Below are 22,755 nucleotides of genomic sequence, written 5' to 3'. Positions count from 1 at the left end.
GCCAGTCTGCAACCTTCTACGGCGCTGAACACACGCAAGTGTCGCGCAAGTCTCAAACATGGTTTTGCCAAATTCTTTACCGTAGACCACTTGCAGTAGTACGTACAGCAGGTTGTAAGTAAGCATTTACTGACAGGCCCTCCTCACCCACTACCCATTAGATGAGAGATACAGTAATCTCCCAGATGAATAATGGTGTGGAGAATGTTTTCTTGGCACAATTTGGGATTGTTAATACCAGTCAGTCATCACTTTAATGCCACAGCGTATTTAAGTATTGTTGCTGACCATGCGCATCAATTCATGGTCACAATTTAACCATCTTCTCTGGTGATAATGCACCATGTCACAAAGCAAAATTAATTTCAAATGAGTTTCATGAACATGAGAATGTGTTCAGTGTTTTTCAGTGGCCTTCCCAGTCACTAGATCTGAATCCAGTAGAACACCTTTAGGATGTGGTAGAATGGGAGATTTGCAGTATGAAAGTGCACGTGAAAAATATGCATGAATTGTAGTCATGTCAACATGGACCAGATTATCAAAGGAATGTTTCCAAAATCTTGTAGAATCCATGCCATGAAGAATTGAGGCTGTTTTGAGAGTAAAGGGAAGCCCCACCCAGTATTGGTATAACGTTTAAAATAAAATGTCAGTGAGTGTTTATTTTGAGATGTTTATTACTAGATGGAAGACCCTAACTTGCTGGAGGAGACTTCATCTCTTTTGGATCCCACTGAGGCTGGGAGAGGGGCCCCACTGCGGCTTGGGTGAGTCTTCTTTAAAGCTAGGGTAGGTCATTTTTGAGAAGCAATCAAGAGTAAGCTAGATTTTTAAAGTATCTAACCAAAAAAAAAATCCCACCTCTCCCTTCAGTCCTCACTCCAAAGCGACTCCTCCAAAACACTTGAGCTGTCTGATTACTGCTGGAGGATGAGTCCACAAGAGGAGAGCATTGGTGGAGGAGAGAAGCGCACCCTTGTCATAGCCAATTAACTCGTGTCTCATTCATATATAACAAAAGACCTAACATTATCATAATGAATGTAAACAATGAACATGGCTATTGTTAGTACTCATAGCTGTCAACCAGCCCACTAACTTTAGAATATGTCTGCCTAGCCTTGTGGAAGACTATGGTCATGTGTAATGAGTTAATGGACAGAGTACATGCAGGTGGGTAGGTAGACAGGCAGATAGGCCATCCAGTAATTTCATTCAGACTCGGCATTTTTCAGCCCCGCAACTACTAACACCATCTCCAGAAAAGTTGGGATATCTTCCAAAATGCAATTAAAACAAACATATGTGATTTGTTAATTCGTGTGAACCTTTATTAAACTGACAAAAAATACGTACAAAGAAAAGATTTTCAGTAGTTTTACTGACCGACTTAATTGTATTTTATAAATATAAACAAAGTTAGAATTTGATGCCTGCAACACACTCAAAATAAGTTGGACAGATACTAAATAAGACTGAAAAGTTTATAGGATATTTAAGTAACACCATTTTAGAAGATTCCACAATAAGCAGGTTAATTGGTAACATGATTGGGTATAAAAGGAGCATGCACCAAAGGCTCAGTCTTTGCAAGAAAGGATGGGTTGTGGTTTACCTAAATTTGTGAGAAAGAATTGTTAGTCAATTCAAAAAGAATATTTCTCAACACAAGATTTTAGGTTTTTCAAAATCTACAGTACATAATATGAAAAGATTCAGGGAATTTGGAGATATCTCTGTGCATAAAGGGCAAGGTCAGAAACCACTGTTCAGTGTGTGTGACCTTCGAGTCCTCAGGCGGTACTGCCTGAGAAACTGTTATGCTAATGTGATAAATATAGCCACAAGAGTTATTTGGAAAACTCTTGTCACTTAACACAGTCCATCACTGCATTCAGAAATGCAACCTGAAAGTGTATTATGCAAGGAGGAAGCCATTCATCAATTTTATGCAGAAACGCTGCTGATTTCTTTGGGCATGAACTCCTCTCAGATGGACCAAAGACAGTGGAAATGTATGCTGTGGTCAGATGAGTCCACATTTCAGCTTGTTTTCGGGAAAAGTGGATGTCAAGTTTTCTGTGCCAAAGGTAAACATGACCATCCAGTTTGTTATCAGAGAAAGGTGCAAAAGCCAGCACCTTTTGATGGTATGAGGGTGGATCAGTGCCCACAGCATGGGTGAGCTACATGCGTGTGAAGGTACCATTGATATATTTGGGCACATATTGAGATTTTAGAGAGACATATTCATCAAGGCAACATTTCTTCCCAGGAAGTCCATTCTTATTCCAGCAGGACAATGCCCGGCCTCATTCTGCATGGGCTACAACAGCGTGGCTTCGTCAACACTCTGTGTGTGCGCGCGCGTGCTTGACAAGCCTGCTACCAGTCCAGATCTGTCTCCTATTGAGAATATATGGTGCATTATGAAGAGGAGAATTAGACAGTGGTGACCACAGACTGTTAAGCAGCTGAAGTCTTGTAGTAAGCAAGAACGAACAACAATTCCAACTGCAAAACTGCAACAGTTAGTATCCTCAGATTCCATGTGATTTAAAAAGTTATTATTAAAAGGAAAGGTAATCCAATATAACAGTAATAATGCCTCTGTCCCAACTTTTTTTGAGTGTGTTGCAGGCATCAAATTCTAACTTCGTTTATATTTACAAAATAAAAATAAGTTGGTCGGTAAAACTATTGAAAACCTTTTCTTTGTACTTTTGTCAGTCAAATACAGGTTCACATGTATTAACAAATCACAGATTTTTGTTTTTATTGCATTTTGGAAAATATCCCAACTTTTCTGGAAATGGGGTCAGTATCTCAGATGACAGTTTTTTTTAATTTTCTTTTTATTGCCAGAGGATTTTGATTTAATCATTGCTGTCGGGATATAAAGAGAATTTCAAGAAATATAACAAAAATGGTTCTAAAAAATTACTGATGCTAGTTTATTGTATAGTGTGCCAAAGTCATTGTACCTAATATCATTCCTTCCTAATTTCTTATCAACAATTTATCAGAATATTGTATAATGCAGATTGACTCTGCAGGTTTGTTGCTGGTGTAATAAGCCGTGAACGGATACCCACTTTTGAGCGGATGCTTTGGCGGGTTTGCCGTGGCAATGTGTTTTTACGACTGGCTGAGATTGAGGACCCCCTTGAGGACCCCACAACAGTGAGCACTAATGCTTCATTCAGTCATTCATTCATACTTTTGTTTCTTTGCACTAATGTTCTTATATATAAACACTAAATCTATTTTGGATGCTCATTATGACCACTTGTTTTGTACTAGAATACTTAATAATCTGATGAAACTATAAAACATAGAGGTGTAATTTATTTGTCTTACAGGGAGATCAAGTTCATAAGTCAGTATTTATCATCTTTTTCCAAGGGGACCAATTGAAAAACCGTGTGAAGAAGATCTGTGAAGGGTAGGTAACCATTTTTCCAGATAGCCAGGATTATGTATTTATTGATATTTAATACAGATGTGTTTTTTAAACATATTTAGATACCAGTAGAATCACTTTCAATCTTCTTTTAAGGTTTGTCATCTTAGAGTTTATCCTTTGTACTGTGATTCTGGAGTTTGCCAAATAGGGTAAAAATATAATTCTTAATAATTCAAGCTGGGCTTCCAGAAGAAATGTTATGAATGGACTATGTACCTTCAATAGCTGAGAATAAGAAGTAATTCCATACAACTGAATTACTGCAAATTTTGTTGTCAGTCCAGCTTGAACCAAGGTTGTAAATGATTAAGGTGAAAGAGCAACTCCAGCAAATTATGAAACATTTAACAAAAAGCTCGATCTAAACTACCTTACCTATCTCATACCTTGATAATTTCTGACTTAACAACAGTAACTACCATTAGAGGAGTACCTTGATGTCTATGTGACCCTAGTGAAAGAAAACAAAAAATCATAGCTTGTAAATGTACTGTTTTAGAGGCTAGGCAGTAGCAGAAGGTTTATTTTTACACTACAAATGAGAAAACATTGAATTTTTCAAATTCTTCTGCAGTAGTGAAAAACGACAATGTATTTGTCTTAATTGGGTCTTGTGTCAAAAGTTCTGTACGTGTGAAGATACAGTATGTTTCGAACTCCTCAATTCTGACTTTTTAGAGAACCTGGAAATAGTAAATTTTAGCACTGAATGTCAAGTAAAACTTTTTCAGATACATTTGACATCAACTAAAGTACAACACCAAGCAACAAAGGTTAATCATTCCTGAAACTCCATCATAATCCTTATTTGTTATGTGTCTCAAGCTTTTTAATTCAAACTAACCATGATGAGTTCTTTAAATTCACACTGCTCACATTGTCATAATAATTCAGAGGAACATCTTTCAGTCCTGTCTTACTGTGACTGAGTAAATATGTAGTATTGTGCATATCATCTGTGGACCATCAGATTATTACAAACATGCTTCACCACTGTATACAATAAAAAAAAATAATGAAAGCTTTGTATGCAGGAAGCTGCTTTCTCCGCATTGAATTTAAAAGGAATGTTTATTAATTAATGTTTACACAGTGGGTGTTATGCAGATAACAGCCAAAGACTTGCTGTTGTTAAAGTCAAACCAAAATCAAAAAATAAACACCGTTTGCCGATCATGGCAACTGTCCTGATGTGCCCCCCACATGTTCAAATTAAAAATAAAACTTAACAACTTATCCATTTTAAAAGTTATGAAATTCCTAAAAATCGGCTTACCTGGGCGCAGCCATTTGCACTGAAACCGGATGTCCGCTTGTGATGTATTAAGCACGCTAGTACGCCATTTCACTTAGTAATGCAGAGCCATCAAATAAAGGCTTCTAATTCTACTAAAAAAAACCCTCCTCAGATGCTGGAGCACAATGCTGTGTGTGTGTGTGTGTGTGTGTGTGTGTGTGTTCTCACTGCTTCAGATGGGTTAAATGCAGAGAAAGCATTTCACTGTGCTGTAATGTATGTGACAAGTAAATGCTTCTAATTCTAAAAATCTAATCAGAAATTTTCTGTAACCGTGTGATATTTACTTGCACCAAAATATGTGAATCAACAAACTTCACTTTTATGAAGTGTAAATCTAACTCAGCTACAGTGTCTTGCAAAAGTATTCATCCCCTTGGTGTTTTGTCCTGTTTTGTTGCATTACAAGCTGGAATTAAAACAGATTTTTGGAGGGTTGGCACCATTTGATTTACACATGCCTACCACTTTAAAGGTGAAATTTGTTGTTTTATTATGACACAAATAATAATTAAGATGAAAAAAACAGAAATCTGGAGTGTACATATTCACCCCCTTTCATATGAAGCTCCTAAATAAGAGCTGGTCCAATCAATTCACTTCATAAGTCACATAATTAGTTGATTAAGACCCACCTGTGTGCAAAGTGTCACATGATCTGTCACATAATGTCTGTATAAATCAACCTGTTCTGGAAGGACCCTGACTCTGCAACACTACTAAGCAAGCAACATGAAAATTAAGAAGCACTCCATACAGGTCAGAGACAAAGTTGTGAAGAAGTATAGATCAGGGTTGGGTTATAAAAAAAAAAAATCCCACGGAGCACCGTTATATAATCCGTTATAGCTAAATGGAAAGAATATAGCACCACTACAAACCTGACAAGAGAAGGCCATCCACCAGTACTCTCAGAACAGGCAAAGAGGGCATTAATCAGAGATGCAAAAAAGACACCAAAGATAACACTGAAGGAGCTGCAAAGAGCCACAGCGGAGATGGGAGTATCTGACCATAGGATCACTTTAAGCCATACACTCAAAAGAGTGGGGCTTTATGGAAGACTGGACAGAAAAAAGAAAACAATAAGAAAACACATTTGGAATTTGCCCAACAGCACGTGGCAGACTCCCCAAACACATGGAAGAAGATTCTCTGGTCAAATGAGGCTAAAATTGAACTTTTTGGCCATCATGGGAAACGCCATTGTAGGACTCCCTATGTGTGGGTGGAGCACAGAGGACGGCAGGACAGAGACCAGATTCCAAAATAGCGTTTTATTGCTAGACTTTTCAGCTAAACAATCATTCATTCAAACAGCCAGACAGACACACACAACCGGCGTCTGGTTCAGGGCAGAGCTCCCTCCGCTCTCACTCTCCCTCCTCATATAGGGCGCGGTCACTGGGAAGACACACAAACATGTTAATTGCTCTCAGGTGAAGTGATTCTGCCACTTACCTTCCCTGACTCCACCCTCCTGTCACAGACCGGCGCTTGACCACGCCCCCGCTCCCACATACCCCCACCGCCCGACTCAGGCCGGGCGCCCGTCTGGCCTGCAGCCGACTCCCCCCCCCCCCCCCTTGACGGGAGAGGAAGTCCGCCACGACCATCTGCGCCCCCGGCCTGTGGACCACCTTGAAGTTGAAGGGTTGGAGTGCCAGATACCAACGGGTGATCCGCGCGTTGGCATCCTTCATACAGTGGAGCCACTGGAGGGGCGCGTGGTCCGAACAGAGGGTGAAAGGGCGCCCCAGCAGGTAGTACCGGAGGGCGAGGACCGCCCACTTGATCACCAGGCACTCCTTCTCAATCGTGCTGTATCGCCCCTCACGCACTGACAGCTTCCGACTGATGTAAAGGACCGGGCGGTCCTCCCCCTCCACCTGCTGGGACAAAACGGCCCCCAGCCCTCTGTCCGACGCATCCGTCTGAAACATAAAAGGGAGAGAGAAGTCAGGGGAGTGTAAAAGTGGCCCCCCACACAGTGCAGCCTTTACCTCAGAGAAAGCCCGCTGACACTGCTCCGTCCACTGGACCGGATCTGGCGCTCCCTTTTTAGTGAGGTCAGTCAGCGGGCTGGTGACGTCCGAATAATTAGGTATAAACCTACGATAGTAGCCAGCCAGCCCCAGGAACTGTCTCACCCCCTTTTTGGTCTTGGGCCTCGGGCAGGCCGCAATCGCTGCTGTCTTATTAATTTGGGGACGCACCTGCCCATTGCCCAAGTGGAAGCCCAGATACCGTACTTCCACCCGCCCAATCTCACACTTCTTTGGGTTGGCAGTGAGTCCCGCCCGCCTCAACGACCTAAGGACGGCCCTCAGGTGTTGCAGGTGCCGCTGCCAGTCATTACTATAAATGATAATATCGTCCAAATACGCGGCCGCATAGGTGGCGTGGGGCCGGAGGACCCTGTCCATCAGCCGCTGAAACGTAGCGGGTGCCCCAAACAGCCCAAATGGAAGTGTGACGAACTGGTGTAAGCCAAACGGTGTGGAAAAGGCTGTTTTCTCCCGGGATAAAGGAGTCAAGGGGATCTGCCAATATCCCTTCGTCAAATCCAGTGTCGAGTAAAAGCGAGCCTTGCCTAGTCGATCGAGCAGCTCATCAATACGAGGCATTGGGTACGCGTCGAATTTAGACACCGCATTGACTTTTCTATAGTCCACACAGAACCGGACCGAGCTGTCGGCCTTGGGAACCAAGACCACCGGGCTGCTCCAGTCACTGTGGGACTCCTCGACGATGCCCATTTCGAGCATGGCCTGAAGTTCTTCCCGAACCACTTTTTTTTTTTGTGTGTTCGGGTAGCCTGTAAGGGCGGCTACGCACTACCACCCCCGGGGGCGTCTCTATGTGGTGTTCTATGAGATTAGTGCGACCGGGCAGGGGCGAGAACACGTCCGAAAACTCGGCCTGCAACTGGGTGACCTCCGTGAGTTGGGTCGGGGAGAGGTGGTCTCCACAGGGGACCGGAGAGGTACGGGATGCCAATGTCCCTTTTTGAACCTCCGGCCCCAGCTCCGCCTTCTCCGGAACTACCGACACCAACGCCACGGGGACCTCCTCGTTCCAGAGTTTCAGCAGATTGAGGTGGTAGATCTGTAGCGCCCCACCCCATCTGTTCGCCTCACCTCATAGTCGACGTCCCCGACTCGCCGTGTGACCTCAAAGGGCCCTTGCCACTTGGCGATCAATTTGGAGCTCGACGTGGGCAGCAGTACGAGTACTTTATCTCCCGGTGTGAACTCTCTAAGGCGCGTACCCTTGTTGTACAGGCGGGCTTGCCGTTCCTGGGCCTGCCGCAAATTCTCCTGAGTTAGGTGGGTGAGCGTGTGGAGCTTTGCGCGCAGGTCCATAACGTACTGAATTTCATTCTTACTTTGTGAAGGTCCCTCCTCCCAATTTTCCCGCAGCACGTCCAGGATGCCGCGCGGCTTACACCCATATAACAATTCGAACGGGGAGAACCCCGTGGAGGCTTGGGGGACCTCTCGCACTGAGAACAGCAAGGGTTCGAGGCACTTATCCCAATTACGTGCGTCCTCACTTACGAATTTTTTAATAATATTTTTGAGGGTGCGGTTGAACCGTTCCACTAAACCGTCTGTTTGTGGGTGATATACGCTGGTGCGGATCGGCTTAATCCCCAATAACCCATACAGTTCGCGCAGTGTTCGTGACATAAACGTAGTGCCTTGGTCAGTCAGAATCTCTTTCGGGATTCCAACTCGGGAGATGACACGGAAGAGCGCCTCTGGAATACTACGTGCTGAGATATTGCGCAGAGGCACTGCTTCCGGGTATCGCGTTGCATAGTCCACCAGAACTAATATAAAGCGGTACCCTCGTGCTGACCGATCTAATGGCCCGACGAGATCCATCCCAATTCTCTCAAACGGGGTCTCGATTAACGGTAGAGGGCGCAAAGGCGCTTTTGGAATGGCCACTGGGTTTACTAACTGGCATTCGCGGCATGCCGTACACCACCTACGGACATCGCCGCGAATCCCCGGCCAATAGAATCGGGCCATTATTCGGGCTAGTGTTTTATCCTGCCCCAAGTGTCCAGCCATGGGATTAAAGTGAGCCGCCTGGAATACCAATTCCCGGCGGCTCTTTGGGATCAAAAGCTGCGTGACTCGCTCTTTAGTTTGAGTGTCCTGCGTCACTCGGTATAATCTATCCTTCAAAATCGCGAAGTAGGGGAAGGACGGGGTGGCGTTCGGCGGGAGCATTTGACCATCGATTACTCTCACTTGGTCAAACGCATGCCGCAGAGTCTCGTCTCGCGACTGCTCTAATGGGAAATCCGCGAGGGATTCCCCAATAGAGAGAGGAGGAGCCGGCGGCTCCTCGCTCTGACGCGGAGATGACGTAGACGGCTCTGTGACAGCTGCTCCCGCCAAAGCGACACCGGGACCTCCCCCTGTCAAATGGCAGGACCCACTCTCTACTAGGCGCGTCATTAACCCCCGAAATCCCGGCCAATCCGTCCCCAAAATTAAAGAGTGGGTTAGGCGAGGATTAACCGCCGCCTTCACTATAAATTTTTCCCCTCTGAAAATAATGTGGACCGACACCAAAGGGTAGCTGTGAACATCCCCGTGCACACACACAACCTTCACCCCTTGTGCTCCCCCCAATGCCTCGTTTTGAACCAGGCTTTGGCGAATCGAGGTCTGATTACAACCAGAATCCACCAACGCCTGATATGTAGCCCCTTGGATACTCACCGGTATGCGATACGCTCCGGCCCGATCGAGGGCGGCCTCTGGCGCGTCGGGGATCCGAACCACCGCGCCCACTTCCATTGCTGTGCACTGCTGTTGAAGGTGGCCCGGTTCCCCGCAGCGCCAGCAAACCGGCCCGGGCTTTCCCTCTGCACCGGTGATCTGGGGCTCACTCACCTGAGGTGGGGGAGAGACAGACACAGAAGGGAGAAACGGGAGGGCACCGCGGGTGCGGCGGGCCGGCTGGGGTGGTGCCGGTCCCTGCCTCCGCGGTGGGGGAATGGGGCGAGGACGGGACACAGGAGGAGGGAGGGAGAGAGAGAGAGAGAGGAGAGAAGAGATGATGTCATCTGCTGTCCTGCCGCCGGGACAGCCGCCAGATGATCCTTTGCCAGCTCGACTGCCTGATCCAGCGATGCCGGGCGGTGGCACTGGACCCACTCCGCGGTTCCTGCTGGTAAGCGGGCGACGAACTGTTCCAGTACCACCTGGTCGACGATTCCCTCGGCGTCGCGATCGCTGGCCCTCAGCCACCGCCAGCAGGCGTCCCGGAGCTGCTGGCCGAACGCGAACGGCCGGCCGACTTCCTCCAATCGCAGCGCGCGGAAGCGCTGGCGCTGTTGTTCCTGTGTGCGCCCCACGCGCTGGAGGACGGCCCTGCGGAGGTCCGCGTAGGCCAGCCGGCGGTCGGCGGGGAGCTGTAGCGCGGCCAGCTGTGCCTCTCCCGTGAGCAGGGGGAGGAGGCGTGCCGCGCGCTGCTCCATCGGCCACCCCGAGGCATCGGCGACCTGTTCGAACAACGTGAGGAACGCCTCGGGGTCGTCCTGCGGGCCCATCTTGGTGACAGTGAGGGGAGACGGGCCCGCGGCCGGAGCGCTGGTGGGCCCCGCCGACGCGAGGAGATGCCGGAACGCCTTGCGATCTTCTTGCTGGGCCAGCACCAGGGCTTCGAAGCGCCGTTCTTGTTCCTTTCGGAGTGTGATGAGCGCCTGGTGCTGGCTTTGCTGAGCCGTGGCGAGGGCGTGGACCAGGTCGGTGAACGGGGAGGATTCCATGGGGCCGCTGGGTTGGTGCTCCACTTTCCCGGGTTTTGGCACCACTGTAGGACTCCCTATGTGTGGGTGGAGCACAGAGGACGGCAGGACAGAGACCAGATTCCAAAATAGCGTTTTATTGCTAGACTTTTCAGCTAAACAATCATTCATTCAAACAGCCAGACAGACACACACAACCGGCGTCTGGTTCAGGGCAGAGCTCCCTCCGCTCTCACTCTCCCTCCTCATATAGGGCGCGGTCACTGGGAAGACACACAAACACGTTAATTGCTCTCAGGTGAAGTGATTCTGCCACTTACCTTCCCTGACTCCACCCTCCTGTCACAGACCGGCGCTTGACCACGCCCCCGCTGCCACAGCCATGTATGGGGCAAACCCAACACCCTGAGAACACCATTCCTACATTGAAGCATGCTGGTGGCAGCATCATGCTGCGGGGATATTTTTCATCTGCAGGGACAGGAAAGCTGGTCAGGACTGAAGGAAAGATGAATGGCACTAAATACATGGCAAATCTGGAGGAAAACCTGTTTGACTTGGCCAGAGGTTTGAGACTGGGATGAAGGTTCATGTTCCAGCAGGACAATGACCCTAAACATACTGCTAAAGCTACGCTGGAGTGGTGTAAAGGGAAACATTTAAATGTCTTGGAATGGCCTAATCAAAGCCCAGACCTCAATCTAATTGAGATTCTGTGGCATAACTTAAAGGGGGGGGGGGTGAATACCTATGCACACTCCAGATTTCAATTTTTTCATCTTAATTATTGTTTGTGTCACAATAAAACAACTATTTTCTCCTTTAAATTTGTAGGCATGTTGTGTAAATCAAATGGTGCTAACCCTTCAAAAATCAATTTTAATTCCAGCTTTTAATGCGACAAAACAGGACAAAACACCAAGGGGATGAATACTTTTGCAAGACACTGTAAATAACACATGCACAATACTGACACAAATACTAGTAAACAATGGATGTTGTCAGCAGCACAATTATCGCCATCCAAAAAAGATTGCTTCTCTCAGTGAATAAAAACAAACAAAAGCATATCACACAAAAATACAAGGACAATTTTAATAAAAAAAAAATTATATATATATATATATATATATATATATATATATATATATATATATATATATATATAACACACACACACAAAAAAAAAGAAACACCATTGTGAGTAGCTGGTGATGGAGAGTTTATAGATAGCAAAAGCTCCCAAAGGCTGGGTATGTGTCTGCTCGCTGTTTGTGTGTGTGTATGTGTTCACTGTTTCAATGATTGGGCTTATTTTTACACCCAAACACTTTACACTCGGGCATCTTGAGGGTTATCTACAACCATTTTGAAGTGATGCATCCACTAGATCTCATCCTCGGTAAGCCATGTGGCATGTAAGTTATGTCACAATCTCAGATTCTTTCATGTAATTTGAACTTCGGAGAGAGTGAGAACGCAGTGCCCATGGAAGTTATATTTTAAAAGAAAAACAATCTGGACACAGTATACAGGTACAAATATGAACAAGTGAACACTCAAACATGTCTTATATGGATATTATCTGTCAGTATAAAGGAGGGGGTTTTTTTTGGGGGGGGGGTTGCTTGGCTTTAAAGGGATAGTTTGGGATTTTTGACATGAATCTGTATGGCATCCCCATCAATAGTGTCGTGTAAACACACTGACTTACCCCTGACAGCATCCTGTGAGTCCAGTTCTTGTCCAGTTTTGGTCCAGACGAAAGTACTCCGGCAAGTTTGTTGGGGTCACGAAAGTAAAACGTTTTTCGTCTCAAAACAGTATGTGTTCAAAAGAGTGATATATTTGCATCACAAAACCGTTGCTAAATAAAAAGTCAGACCTCGAAATTGCTTGGCACTATTTTCTCTCCCTTGGTATCACTGCGCGCTGTCATGTTGACATCTGCACAGGAATCAACACCTTTCCCACTGTTTGGCAGTGATTAGGAGTTCAGATCAGCGGCGCTAACAAGCTAATTTGAGAGCAAGAACAGCGACAAATTTATCATCTTCTATAACCTATACAATAATATATTTGTGAAAATGGTGCGCACTTGCGACTATCCAGGCTGTAGCAACAAAGATGTGGCTGAATCTCCGCACACATTTCACCGTCGTAGTCAGACATGTTTGTCGCTAACTTTGCTAGCAGTAAACAATGTAGTGATGTGTCGGTCGCGAACGATCCGGTTCAAAGAGCCGGCTCTTTGAAGTGAACGACGGGAGCCGGCTCTTCGGTGGGAGCCGAGTTGGGGAGCCGAATTAGTTTTTTGTCCTTAGGTGCCTCAGAGAGAGAGAGAGAGAGAGACAGAGTTCAGCTCAGCTGAAGGATGACTGTCTATTTGACAACCATGATCGTTGTTTTGTTGCCGTGAATTCCTAAAGCTCATGATATAAATTGTCGCTCATAAATTGACAGGTTCGGTCGGCAACCGCCTTGGCATGGCCAGATTAATCTGCGGTATACAACAAGACAGCAGTCATTATAACAGGAGCATATTTGCTGTTCCAGCGGCTTCTCATTACTGGTGGAGCAGAGTGCGGCACTTTTTTCTCTTTTTACATGCGCTCAAGGTGCCACATATTTTGTTGCACATTGTTCTGTGTTTGTTAAAATAATTTCCAACTTTGCTTCATAGTTTCTTAGGCCTGATTTATACTTCATAATTTATTTTGTGGCATTTTGTTCAAGGTCGAGTGTGAAATAAAGCCATAAAGGATAAACAGTTGATGTCTTCTGTGTATTTTATATTGGTAATATAACACAGTTTTGCATTATGTTTGTGAGAAAATAATTTATTAATTGGTAAGTAAGTTTTATTTCTATAGCTAGAACATTGTTACACTGCTATACTTTACAAAGCTTTACAATGGCTACAAAAACTAAAAAATAAAATGGAAAACATCCTATTGATAAAATATAAATAATAATGTAATTAATTAACTAGTTAATTGCAGCAATTAAATCAAAAATAAAATCTCATGAGCCGTTTGGGAGCCGAAAGAGCCGGCTCCTTATAGTAAGAAGAGCCAAAAGAGCCGGCTCCCGAAAAAGAGCCGAAATTCCCATCACTAAAACAATGAAACAGCCGTAGCTGTCACCTGGCGGCAGCGCGCAGTGATAAGAAGGGAGAGAAAATAGTGCCAAGCGATTTCGAGGTCTGACTTTTTATTTGGCAACGGTTTTGTGATGCAAATATATCACTCTTTTGAACACGTACTGTTTTGAGACGAAAAACGTTTTACTTTCGTGACCCCAACAAACTTGCCAGACTACTTTCGTCTGGACCAAAACTGGACAAGAACTGGACTCACAGGATGCTGTCAGGGGTAAGTCAGTGTGTTTGCACGACACTATTGATGGGGATGCCATACAGATTCATGTCAAAAATCCCGAACTATCCTTTTAAGCTTTGTTGTGGTTACTAACAAAATATAATATAAAGATAGCCTTCTAGGGGTTAAAGGACTTATGACGGAGTTTTTGTGTTGTGAAAATGTCCATAATATAAATATCCATCTTCTACCAAAAAGTAAATGACATTGATTGTCTTTCTGTGGTTGACCCTTCTCTGTAGTTATGTTAAATTGTGTAGTGGGTGGTGATACAGAGGCATTTGAAAATGGGGGAATGACAGCAGGGAAAAAGGCTCCTGGAGTTGGTCTTTAAGACTAAAACAGAGATTTCATTGCATTTGTGTGTGTCCTTTCTTATTAAATGTTCTACACGTATATGTATTACTTACTACTATCCTTCACCTACCTTTTAATCATGAATTTGTCAGGTTCCGTGCATCCCTGTACCCTTGTCCTGAAACCCCACAGGAGAGAAAAGAGATGGCAGCTGGTGTCAGCACCCGCATTGATGACCTGCAGATGGTATATCTAATTTCTAGGCATCAATTTTTTTTTTTTTAATTTGAACTTTTATAAAACCAAATTAACAGTTGCACCAACTGGACATAATGGTGTGTTCAGACCGAAAGTGTTGAAGCAAAAACTTGCTTCAAAATTTGTTCTGTCTGTTCTGCCAACCATGCTGTCGAATTTAGTGGATGTATATGAAATGGGCAGCTGCAAGTTTGTTCAGAATGCTTGGTCTTGCAGACTTTATTTAAAGGGGCCACAATGCAAACAGACTTTTCCATCAGTATCTTTGTGCTGACTGACCACAAGTAGGGTGTTAGTTAACCTCATGAAATATTTTAAATGTGAAGATAAGAAATTGATTGATGAAGGAAAATAATGAACAATTATGATATGTTTGGTAGAAACATACTGATTGGTTGCCACCAAACTGTATCATAGCTCATTATCATAAAGTTGCCCTGTACTTCAACTTTAGTTTAACACCCCCACCGCCTAAGACGTGCCACCAATGGTCATACAGTAAGTCCATCCATCTATCCATCCATTATCTAGCCGCTTATCCTGTCCTACAGGGTCGCAGGCAAGACGGAGCCTATCCCAGCTGACTATGGGCGAGAGGTGGGGTACACCCTGGACAAGTCGCCAGGTCATCTCAGGGCTGACACATAGACACAGACAACCATTCACATTCACACCTACGGTCAATTTGGAGTCACCAGTTAGCCTAACCTGCATGTCTTTGGGCTGTGGGGGAAACCGGAGCACCCGGAGGAAACCCATACAGACATGAGAACATGCAAACTCCACACAGAAAGGCCCTCGTCGACCACTGGGCTCGAACCCAGGACCTTCTTGCTGTGAGGCGACAGTGCTAGCCACTACACCACCGTGCCAACCTGCTTGATCCATCCTGGTGCCCTGTGTCTGGTTGGAGTCTCATCGCATCGCTCCTGTGGAGGATGGCCCCATGAGGACAGTTGAAAGTCACACCTGGAGGACGCTCTGGACTCTTACAGTAATGCTTTTATGGCTGAGGACTACAGTTGACTTGCTAACTTTAGGACTGCAGTTGTCATGAACAGTTTTGCACTCAAGTTTCCATCAATGAAGAGTTACAACATCAACGAAACTGACTTCATATTAAAACTGTTAATGTTATAGTCATGCTGTCTGTTGTTGTCCAAATGAGGCTGGGTTCCCTTTTGAGTCTGGTTCCTCTCGAGGTTTCTTCCTCATGTCATCTGAGGGAGCTTTTCCTTGCCACCGTCACCACAGGCTTGCTCATTGGGGATAGATTAGGGATAAAATTAGCTCATGTTTTAAGTCGTTCAAATTCCGTAAAGCTGCTTTGCGACAATGTTTATTGTTAAAAGCGCTATACAAATAAACTTGACTTGACTTGATAAGTCAAGTCAGTTTATTTGTATAGCGCTTTTAATAACAGACATTGTTGCAAAGCAGCTTTACAGAAAAATAAATACTTTAAACATATGAACTAATTTGATCCCTAAAAAAAAGTTATCACTTTTGGTCTGAAGGCACCATAAGTCATCATGGAAAGTCAGTTCTAAACCATACATTGAGAATAGTTTAAAACAAGGTATGTTGTACTTAAAAGCAAGCATAATGATCTTAGATCAAAACTTTGAGGCACAGAGTGACATATTATTTCACCTGCCAATTAGAATCAGAGTCTAACATAAGCAGGGAATATTACACCCATGATTGAAACACATGGAAGTATATTTTATGTGGGGTAGTGGTTAGCGCTGTCGCCTCACAGCAAGAAGGTTCTGGGTTCAAGGCCAAATTTGCTATGCACTGCTGTGCTGGATCTGACACAAATGTTATGTGTTGTTTAATTCAGGTGCTGAATCAAACAGAGGATCATCGGCAGAGGGTTCTTCAGGCTGCTGCTAAAACTCTGCGTGTGTGGTTCATCAAAGTGAGGAAGATGAAGGCCATCTACCACACACTTAACCTCTGCAATATTGATGTCACTCAGAAATGTTTGATTGCAGAAGTGTGGTGCCCTGTCTCTGACCTGGACTCTATACAGTTTGCCCTACGGAGGGGCACGGTGAGGAAAAAACTCAAATTGGTGTTCATATTCAGCTGCTAGTGTTCACATTCAGCTGCTATACATTTATATTTTTCCTAAGCACGAAATATTCTAAGTTAAATGTGCAGGGTGAGACATGGTTAAAAAGGGTTAATAACAATGATTGATTAGGAATTATTTGTTTAAGACAGGTATAGCAGAGAAAGAGAGAGTTTGCTGTGTTAAGTTTTAATCCTCAGTTTTGTGATACAAATAAGATTCGCCCCCTGATTTACTGAGGCAGGTGCAGACCAGGTAGCTTTAAAAATAATTACATACATTCCCTTCTGCTATATCCATTTTGAAGGTGAAGTATTTTGTCATGTAATTGAAGTGAATGGATGGTTGTAATCACTGGAAGAGTGGTTATTTAAAAACAGGCAGGCAAACAGCACAAAAACACAGGACAAAAGCTGAGTCGTGGTATGGGCAAGGGGTGAGCCAGGCACAGACAAAATAACAAAGCCAATGTCCAAATTACAAAAGCGAGTCAAAACCCGAGAAGCAATACAGAGATACAAGGCTTGGTAATGTGAGACACTAGGTACAGCACGTATACTTCACAAAGTCTGTGTGTTGTGAGAGTCCTTACAAGTGTGCGCTGTGATTGTACTCTAATCCGGAACAGGTGTATGGTAATTATTTTTAATGGTGCTGCATGTGTGTATGTGAGTAGTGCTGGGCAGGAAATAATGTGATTTTAAATAACCCTGTTTTTCCTTTAGTAAATTAGGCACAAGGAGCTATTATAATAATTACAATAAACCTATCCTTTATTTTTGCGCTCTCTGTGTCATGTAATATGGGCAACAGATGGATGTAAGTGCTGAAAGAGTTTATTGAAACACACTGGCAAACAGAACCAAAATGTTGGGCAAAAGCAGAGTCGAGAAACAGGCAATGCTCAAGTAAGGTGCAGACAAGGTATCAGAGGTAAAGATGAAGGGCAGACTCCAGGTACACAAAGTCCAAAACCAGAATCCATAGAGCAATAATAAAGGCTTGGTAATGTCAGACACAAGGTACAGAGCGTATACTTTGCAAAGTCTGTGTGTTACTGAGAGTCCTTATAAGCACGAGTAATGATAGCATTCTGATTATGAACAGGTGCATGGCAATTAGTCCTAATAAGTTTGAGGTGTGGCACTGCATGCAAGTTGCTGTCTAAGGCATGCGCTGCGCCCTCCAAGTGCCAGTGCGTGCAGACATGACACTCTGGCTGACACTCCTTAAAATACGTATTCATCGGTTCTATAGTCCACCTGATTCCCAGGGAAATCCTGGCAAAAAAAGCAATAAATTGGAAATATGTAATAAATATGTTGTTACAGCAGAAACACTGGAGTTATTGTGGGTGTAGCTGCTGTCATTGTGACCCAAGGGGTGGGGGAATCATGATGCTGGGCTCAACATCATGATGACTTGTCCATTGGCCCAACCCTATTACCAGACCTGCCAACCTTTACAAATTTTGCATGGGAGCTGTGCAATTTAACATCAGAAAATGCTAGTATTAGAAAGTAAAGTGTTAATGTTTAGGTACACTACATTATGGGTAGGGGCGGCACGGTGGTGTAGTGGTTAGCGCTGTCGCCTCACAGCAAGAAGGTCCTGGGTTCGAGCCCCGGGGCCGGCGAGGGCCTTTCTGTGTGGGGTTTGCATGTTCTCCCCTTGTCCGTGTGGGTTTCCTCCGGGTGCTCCGGTTTCCCCCACAGTCCAAAGACATGCAGGTTAGGTTAACTGGTGACTCTAAATTGACCGTAGGTGTGAATGTGAGTGTGAATGGTTGTCTGTGTCTATGTGTCAGCCCTGTGATGACCTGGCGACTTGTCCAGGGTGTACCCTGCCTTTCGCCCGTAGTCAGCTGGGATAGTCAGCTCCAGCTTGCCTGTGACCCTGTAGAACAGGATAAAGCGGCTAGAGATAATGAGATGAGATGAGGCATTATGGGTACTGTAGTTTTGAGGTTGGGGCTATGAGTGTGTTTGAGCTACAGGTAGACAGTATTTCTCCCTTTTTTGGTGCTTTAGTCTCCTTTTTTGTCTGTGACAGTAAACTGGGTTCAAGGTACTGACTGCAAAGTTGAATTCTGGGCAAAATGTTCTATTTCTATTGCTCTTGGAGTTTTGAGATGTTTCGCTGTGTGTTTTGCCGAGATAAAATGTGTCCCACATTTTACGATTCCGGAGATTGCCGAAGCAAGTGAGCAACAATATCACGTGACCTTTGTGGGGCGTGTTTGACCTACTTTTAACCAAAACAAGTTGGCATGGGCAAACATGGCGGACTCTGCTCTCCTGCCAGCTAAAAGCCAAGTCGTCAAGTTTATTTGTATAGCGCTTTTAACAACAGACATTGTCGCAAAGCAGCTTTACAGAAAATCAAAGACTTTAAACATGGGCTAATTTTATCCCCAGTGAGCAAGCTTGTGGTGATGGTGGCAAGGTAAATCTCCCTCAGACAACATGAGGAAGAAACCTTGAGAGGAACCAGACTCAAAAGGAAACCCGTCTTCATTTGAGTGATAACAGATAGCATGATTATAAATAATTTGCTTCGATTACAATGTCCTATATCGTCACAAAGTATAACTGTATAACCAGGAAAATCATTATAGTTCAAACGTGAAGTCTGTTTCGTTGAAGTTATAAACTGTTCATTGATGGAAACTGCAAAAATGTCCATGATAACTGCAGTCCTAAAGTTAGCAAGTTTACTGTAGTCCTCAGCCATAAATGCATTACTGTAAGTGTCCAGAGCCATCTTCCAAGTGTGACTTTAGACTGTCCGTATGGGGCCATCCTCCACATGAGCAATGTGATGAGACTCTAGCCAAATGTAGGGTATCAGGATGGATCAGGCGAGTCCGAGGAGCAGAAGAGGACAGCATCACTGGTGTCTCAGGATCAATATGTAACTCAAAAGAGAGGGACAGACAGAGGGAAGAAATGGGGGAACACAGGTTGTTAGGCATGCCCAATGTCACCTAATGAATAAGAACAGTATATATTTTGCACTGAATGCAAGCAGGGACTCTGGCAAGACTAACTATGACAGCATAACTAAAAGGGAGAGCCAGAAGACATGAGGGAGCCCTGGGACATAAAGCAGCCAGCCACTACACCATCAACAAACCCGAGTGAACGTGTGTGTGTGTGTGTGTGTGTGTGTGTGTGTGTGTGTGTGTGTGTGAGGGAGGGACAGCATCCATATATCCCAGTTTACCAAAACACTCTATGCCTGAGGTCCCTCCAGATTTATTCCTTTACCTAATAAAAACTATTAACAAAAGGCTTGAATAAAAAGGCATGTTTTCAGCTGAGACTTAAACACTGAGATTGTGTCTGAGTCCCAAACACTACTTGGAAGGCTGTTCCATAACTGCGGGGTTTTGTAAGAAAAGGCTCTGCCCCCTGATGTAGCCTTCACTATACAGTGGTGCTTGAAAGTTTGTGAACCCTTTAGAATTTTCTAGATTTCTGCATAAATATGACCTAAAACATCAGATGTTCACACAAGTCCTAAAAGTAGATAAAGAGAACCCAGTTAAACAAATGAGACAAAAATATGATACTTGGTAATTTATTTCTTGAGGAAAATGATCCAATATTACATATCTGTGAGTAGCAAAAGTATGTGAACCTTTGCTTTCAGTATCTGGTGTGACCCCCTTGTGCAGCAATAACTGCAACTAAACGTTTCCGGTAACTGTTGATCAGTCCTGCACACCGGCTTGGAGGAATTTTAGCCTATTCTTCTGTACAGAACAGCTTCAACTCTGGGATGTTGGCGGGTTTCCTCACATGAACTGCTCGCTTCAGGTCCTTCCACAACATTTTGAATGAATTTAAGGTCAGGACTTTGACTTGGCCATTCCAAAACATTACCTTTATCCTTCTTTAACCATTCTTTGGTAGAACGACTTGTGTTCTTAGGGTCGTTGTCTTGCTGCATGACCCACCTTCTCTTGAGATTCAGTTCGTGGACAGATGTCCTGACATTTTCCTTTAGAATTCGCTGGTATAATTCAGAATTCATTGTTCCCTCAATGATGGTAAGCCTTCCTGGCCCAGATGCAGCAAAACAGGCCCAAACCATGATACTACCACCACCACGTTTCACAGATGGGATAAGGTTCTTACGTTAGAATGCAGTGTTTTCCTTTCTCCAAACATAACACTTCTCATTTAAAGCAAAAAGTTCTATTTTGGTCTCATCCATCCACAAAACATTTTTCCAATAGCCTTCTGGCTTGTCCATGTGATCTTTAGCAAACTGCAGATGAGCAGCAATGTTCTTTTTGGAGAGCAGTGGCTTTCTCCTTGCAACCCTGCCATGCAAACCATTGTTGTTCAGTGTTCTCCTGATGGTGGACTCACGAACATTAACATTAGCCAGTGTGAGAGAGGCCTTCAGTTGCTTAGAAGTTACCCTGAGGTCCTTTGTGACCTCTCCAACTATTACACGTCTTGCTCTTGGAGTGATCTTTGTTGATTTGACCACTCCTGGGGAGGGTAACAATGGTCTTGAATTTCCTCCATTTGCAAACAATCTGTCTGACTGTGGATTTGTGGAGTCCAAACTCTTTAAAGATGGTTTTGTAACCTTTTCCAGCCTGATGAGCATCAACAACGCTTTTTCTGAGGTCCTCAGAAATCTCCTTTGTTCATGCCATGATACGCTTCCACAAACAGGTGTTGTGAAGATCAGACTTTGATAGATCCCTGTTCTTTAAATAAAGCAGGGTGCCCACTCACACCTGATTGTCATCCCATTGATTGAAAACACCTGACTCTAATTTCACCTTCAAATTAACTGCTAATCGTAGAGGTTCACATACTTTTGCCACTCACAGATATGCAATATTGGATCATTTTCCTCAATAAATAAATGACCAAGTATCATATTTTTGACTCATTTGTTTAACTGGGTTCTCTTTATCTACTTTTAGGACTTGTGTGAAAATCTGATGATGTTTTAGGTTATATTTATGCAGAAATCTAGAAAATTCTAAAGGGTTCACAAACTTTCAAGCATCACTGTATGAGGTACCAGCAGATAGCCTGCACCTTTTGATCTAAGTAGGTGTGGTGGGTCATAAAGGACCAGAAATTTGCTCAGGTACTGTGGTGCAAGACCATTCAGTGATTTAAAGGTCAATAGTAGTATTTTATAAACAATACAGAATTTGATTGGGAGCCAATGCAATGCGGATAAGATGGGGTGATGTGGTCATATCTTCTAGTTCTAGTAAGGACTCTTACTGCTGCATTTTGAACTAACTGGAGCTTGTTTATGCACTTATTGGAACATCCTGACAGTAAGGCATTACAATAATCCAACCTAGAGGCATGAACTAGTTTTTCTGCATCATGTAGTAACATTATATTTCTCATCTTAGCAATATTTCTGAGATGAAAGAAAGCTGTCCTCATAATGTGATCGATATGAGTTTCAAACTAAAGACAATGAATACACCGAGGTCTTTTACTGCTTTATGTGAATAAGTAGAAAGGCCATCCAGAGTTACTATGTAATCAGAAAACCTACTTCTAGCTGCATGTGGTCCTAGTACAAGTACTTCTGTCTTGTCAGAGTTAAGTACAAGGAAGTTAATAAGCATGCGGTGTCTATTGTCCTTTAGATTCAAGATTCAAAGATTTTTTATTGTCAATTCACTATATATCCAGGACATATAGGAGAATCAAAATGCCATTTCTCTCTCACCTTACTTGTAAAAACAGATTTAAAAAAATGTATATTAAGAAAAACAATATCAATATTTATAAATATAGATAATATAGTTAAAAATACACTCTAAAATCCAACAATGTACAAAATAGCAGTAGTGCAAATACAGTACAATATCTATAATGGAGAAGGTGTTTAGAAGAGTAGCTTATGAGGTGTATATGAGCAGTAGTGCAAATGAGCAATAGCAGCAGATACAACAGTAATGCAAATGATTGTAGTGTGATGTGCAACGAATGAGAGTTTCTTGTGTGAATGAATGTGTTACAGACCAAGGGTAGGAGGTAAGTAGTAGACAGAGTTCAGCATCCTGACAGCCTGGTGGATGAAGCTATTCAGTAATCTTGTGAAGCAGGCCCGGAGGCTCCGGTAACTTTTCCCTGAGGGCAGGAGGCTGAAGAGTGAGTGTGAAGGGTGGGAGGTGTCACCAGCGATGCTGATGGCTCTGTG

The 22,755-nt window shown here is 43.9% G+C and overlaps 1 protein-coding gene across 1 annotated transcript in view; it reads left to right on the top strand.

Moving 5' to 3' along the window:
• atp6v0a1b (ATPase H+ transporting V0 subunit a1b) overlaps positions 1-22,755 on the top strand; it is a 119,867-nt gene that overhangs the window by 30,006 nt on the left and 67,106 nt on the right. Inside the window, exons 6-10 of the mRNA XM_060900110.1 lie at positions 688-770; positions 3,060-3,186; positions 3,366-3,448; positions 14,369-14,462; positions 16,321-16,533. Of these exons, the coding sequence (XP_060756093.1) occupies positions 688-770; positions 3,060-3,186; positions 3,366-3,448; positions 14,369-14,462; positions 16,321-16,533 (600 nt within the window). The remainder of the gene's footprint in view (positions 1-687; positions 771-3,059; positions 3,187-3,365; positions 3,449-14,368; positions 14,463-16,320; positions 16,534-22,755) is intronic.

This window comes from Neoarius graeffei, chromosome 19, assembly GCF_027579695.1.
Source record: "Neoarius graeffei isolate fNeoGra1 chromosome 19, fNeoGra1.pri, whole genome shotgun sequence".
NCBI classification, from domain to species: domain Eukaryota; kingdom Metazoa; phylum Chordata; class Actinopteri; order Siluriformes; family Ariidae; genus Neoarius; species Neoarius graeffei.
The sequence above is the reverse complement of the archived record's forward strand: the minus strand, read 5'-3'. Positions and strand labels throughout refer to the sequence as shown.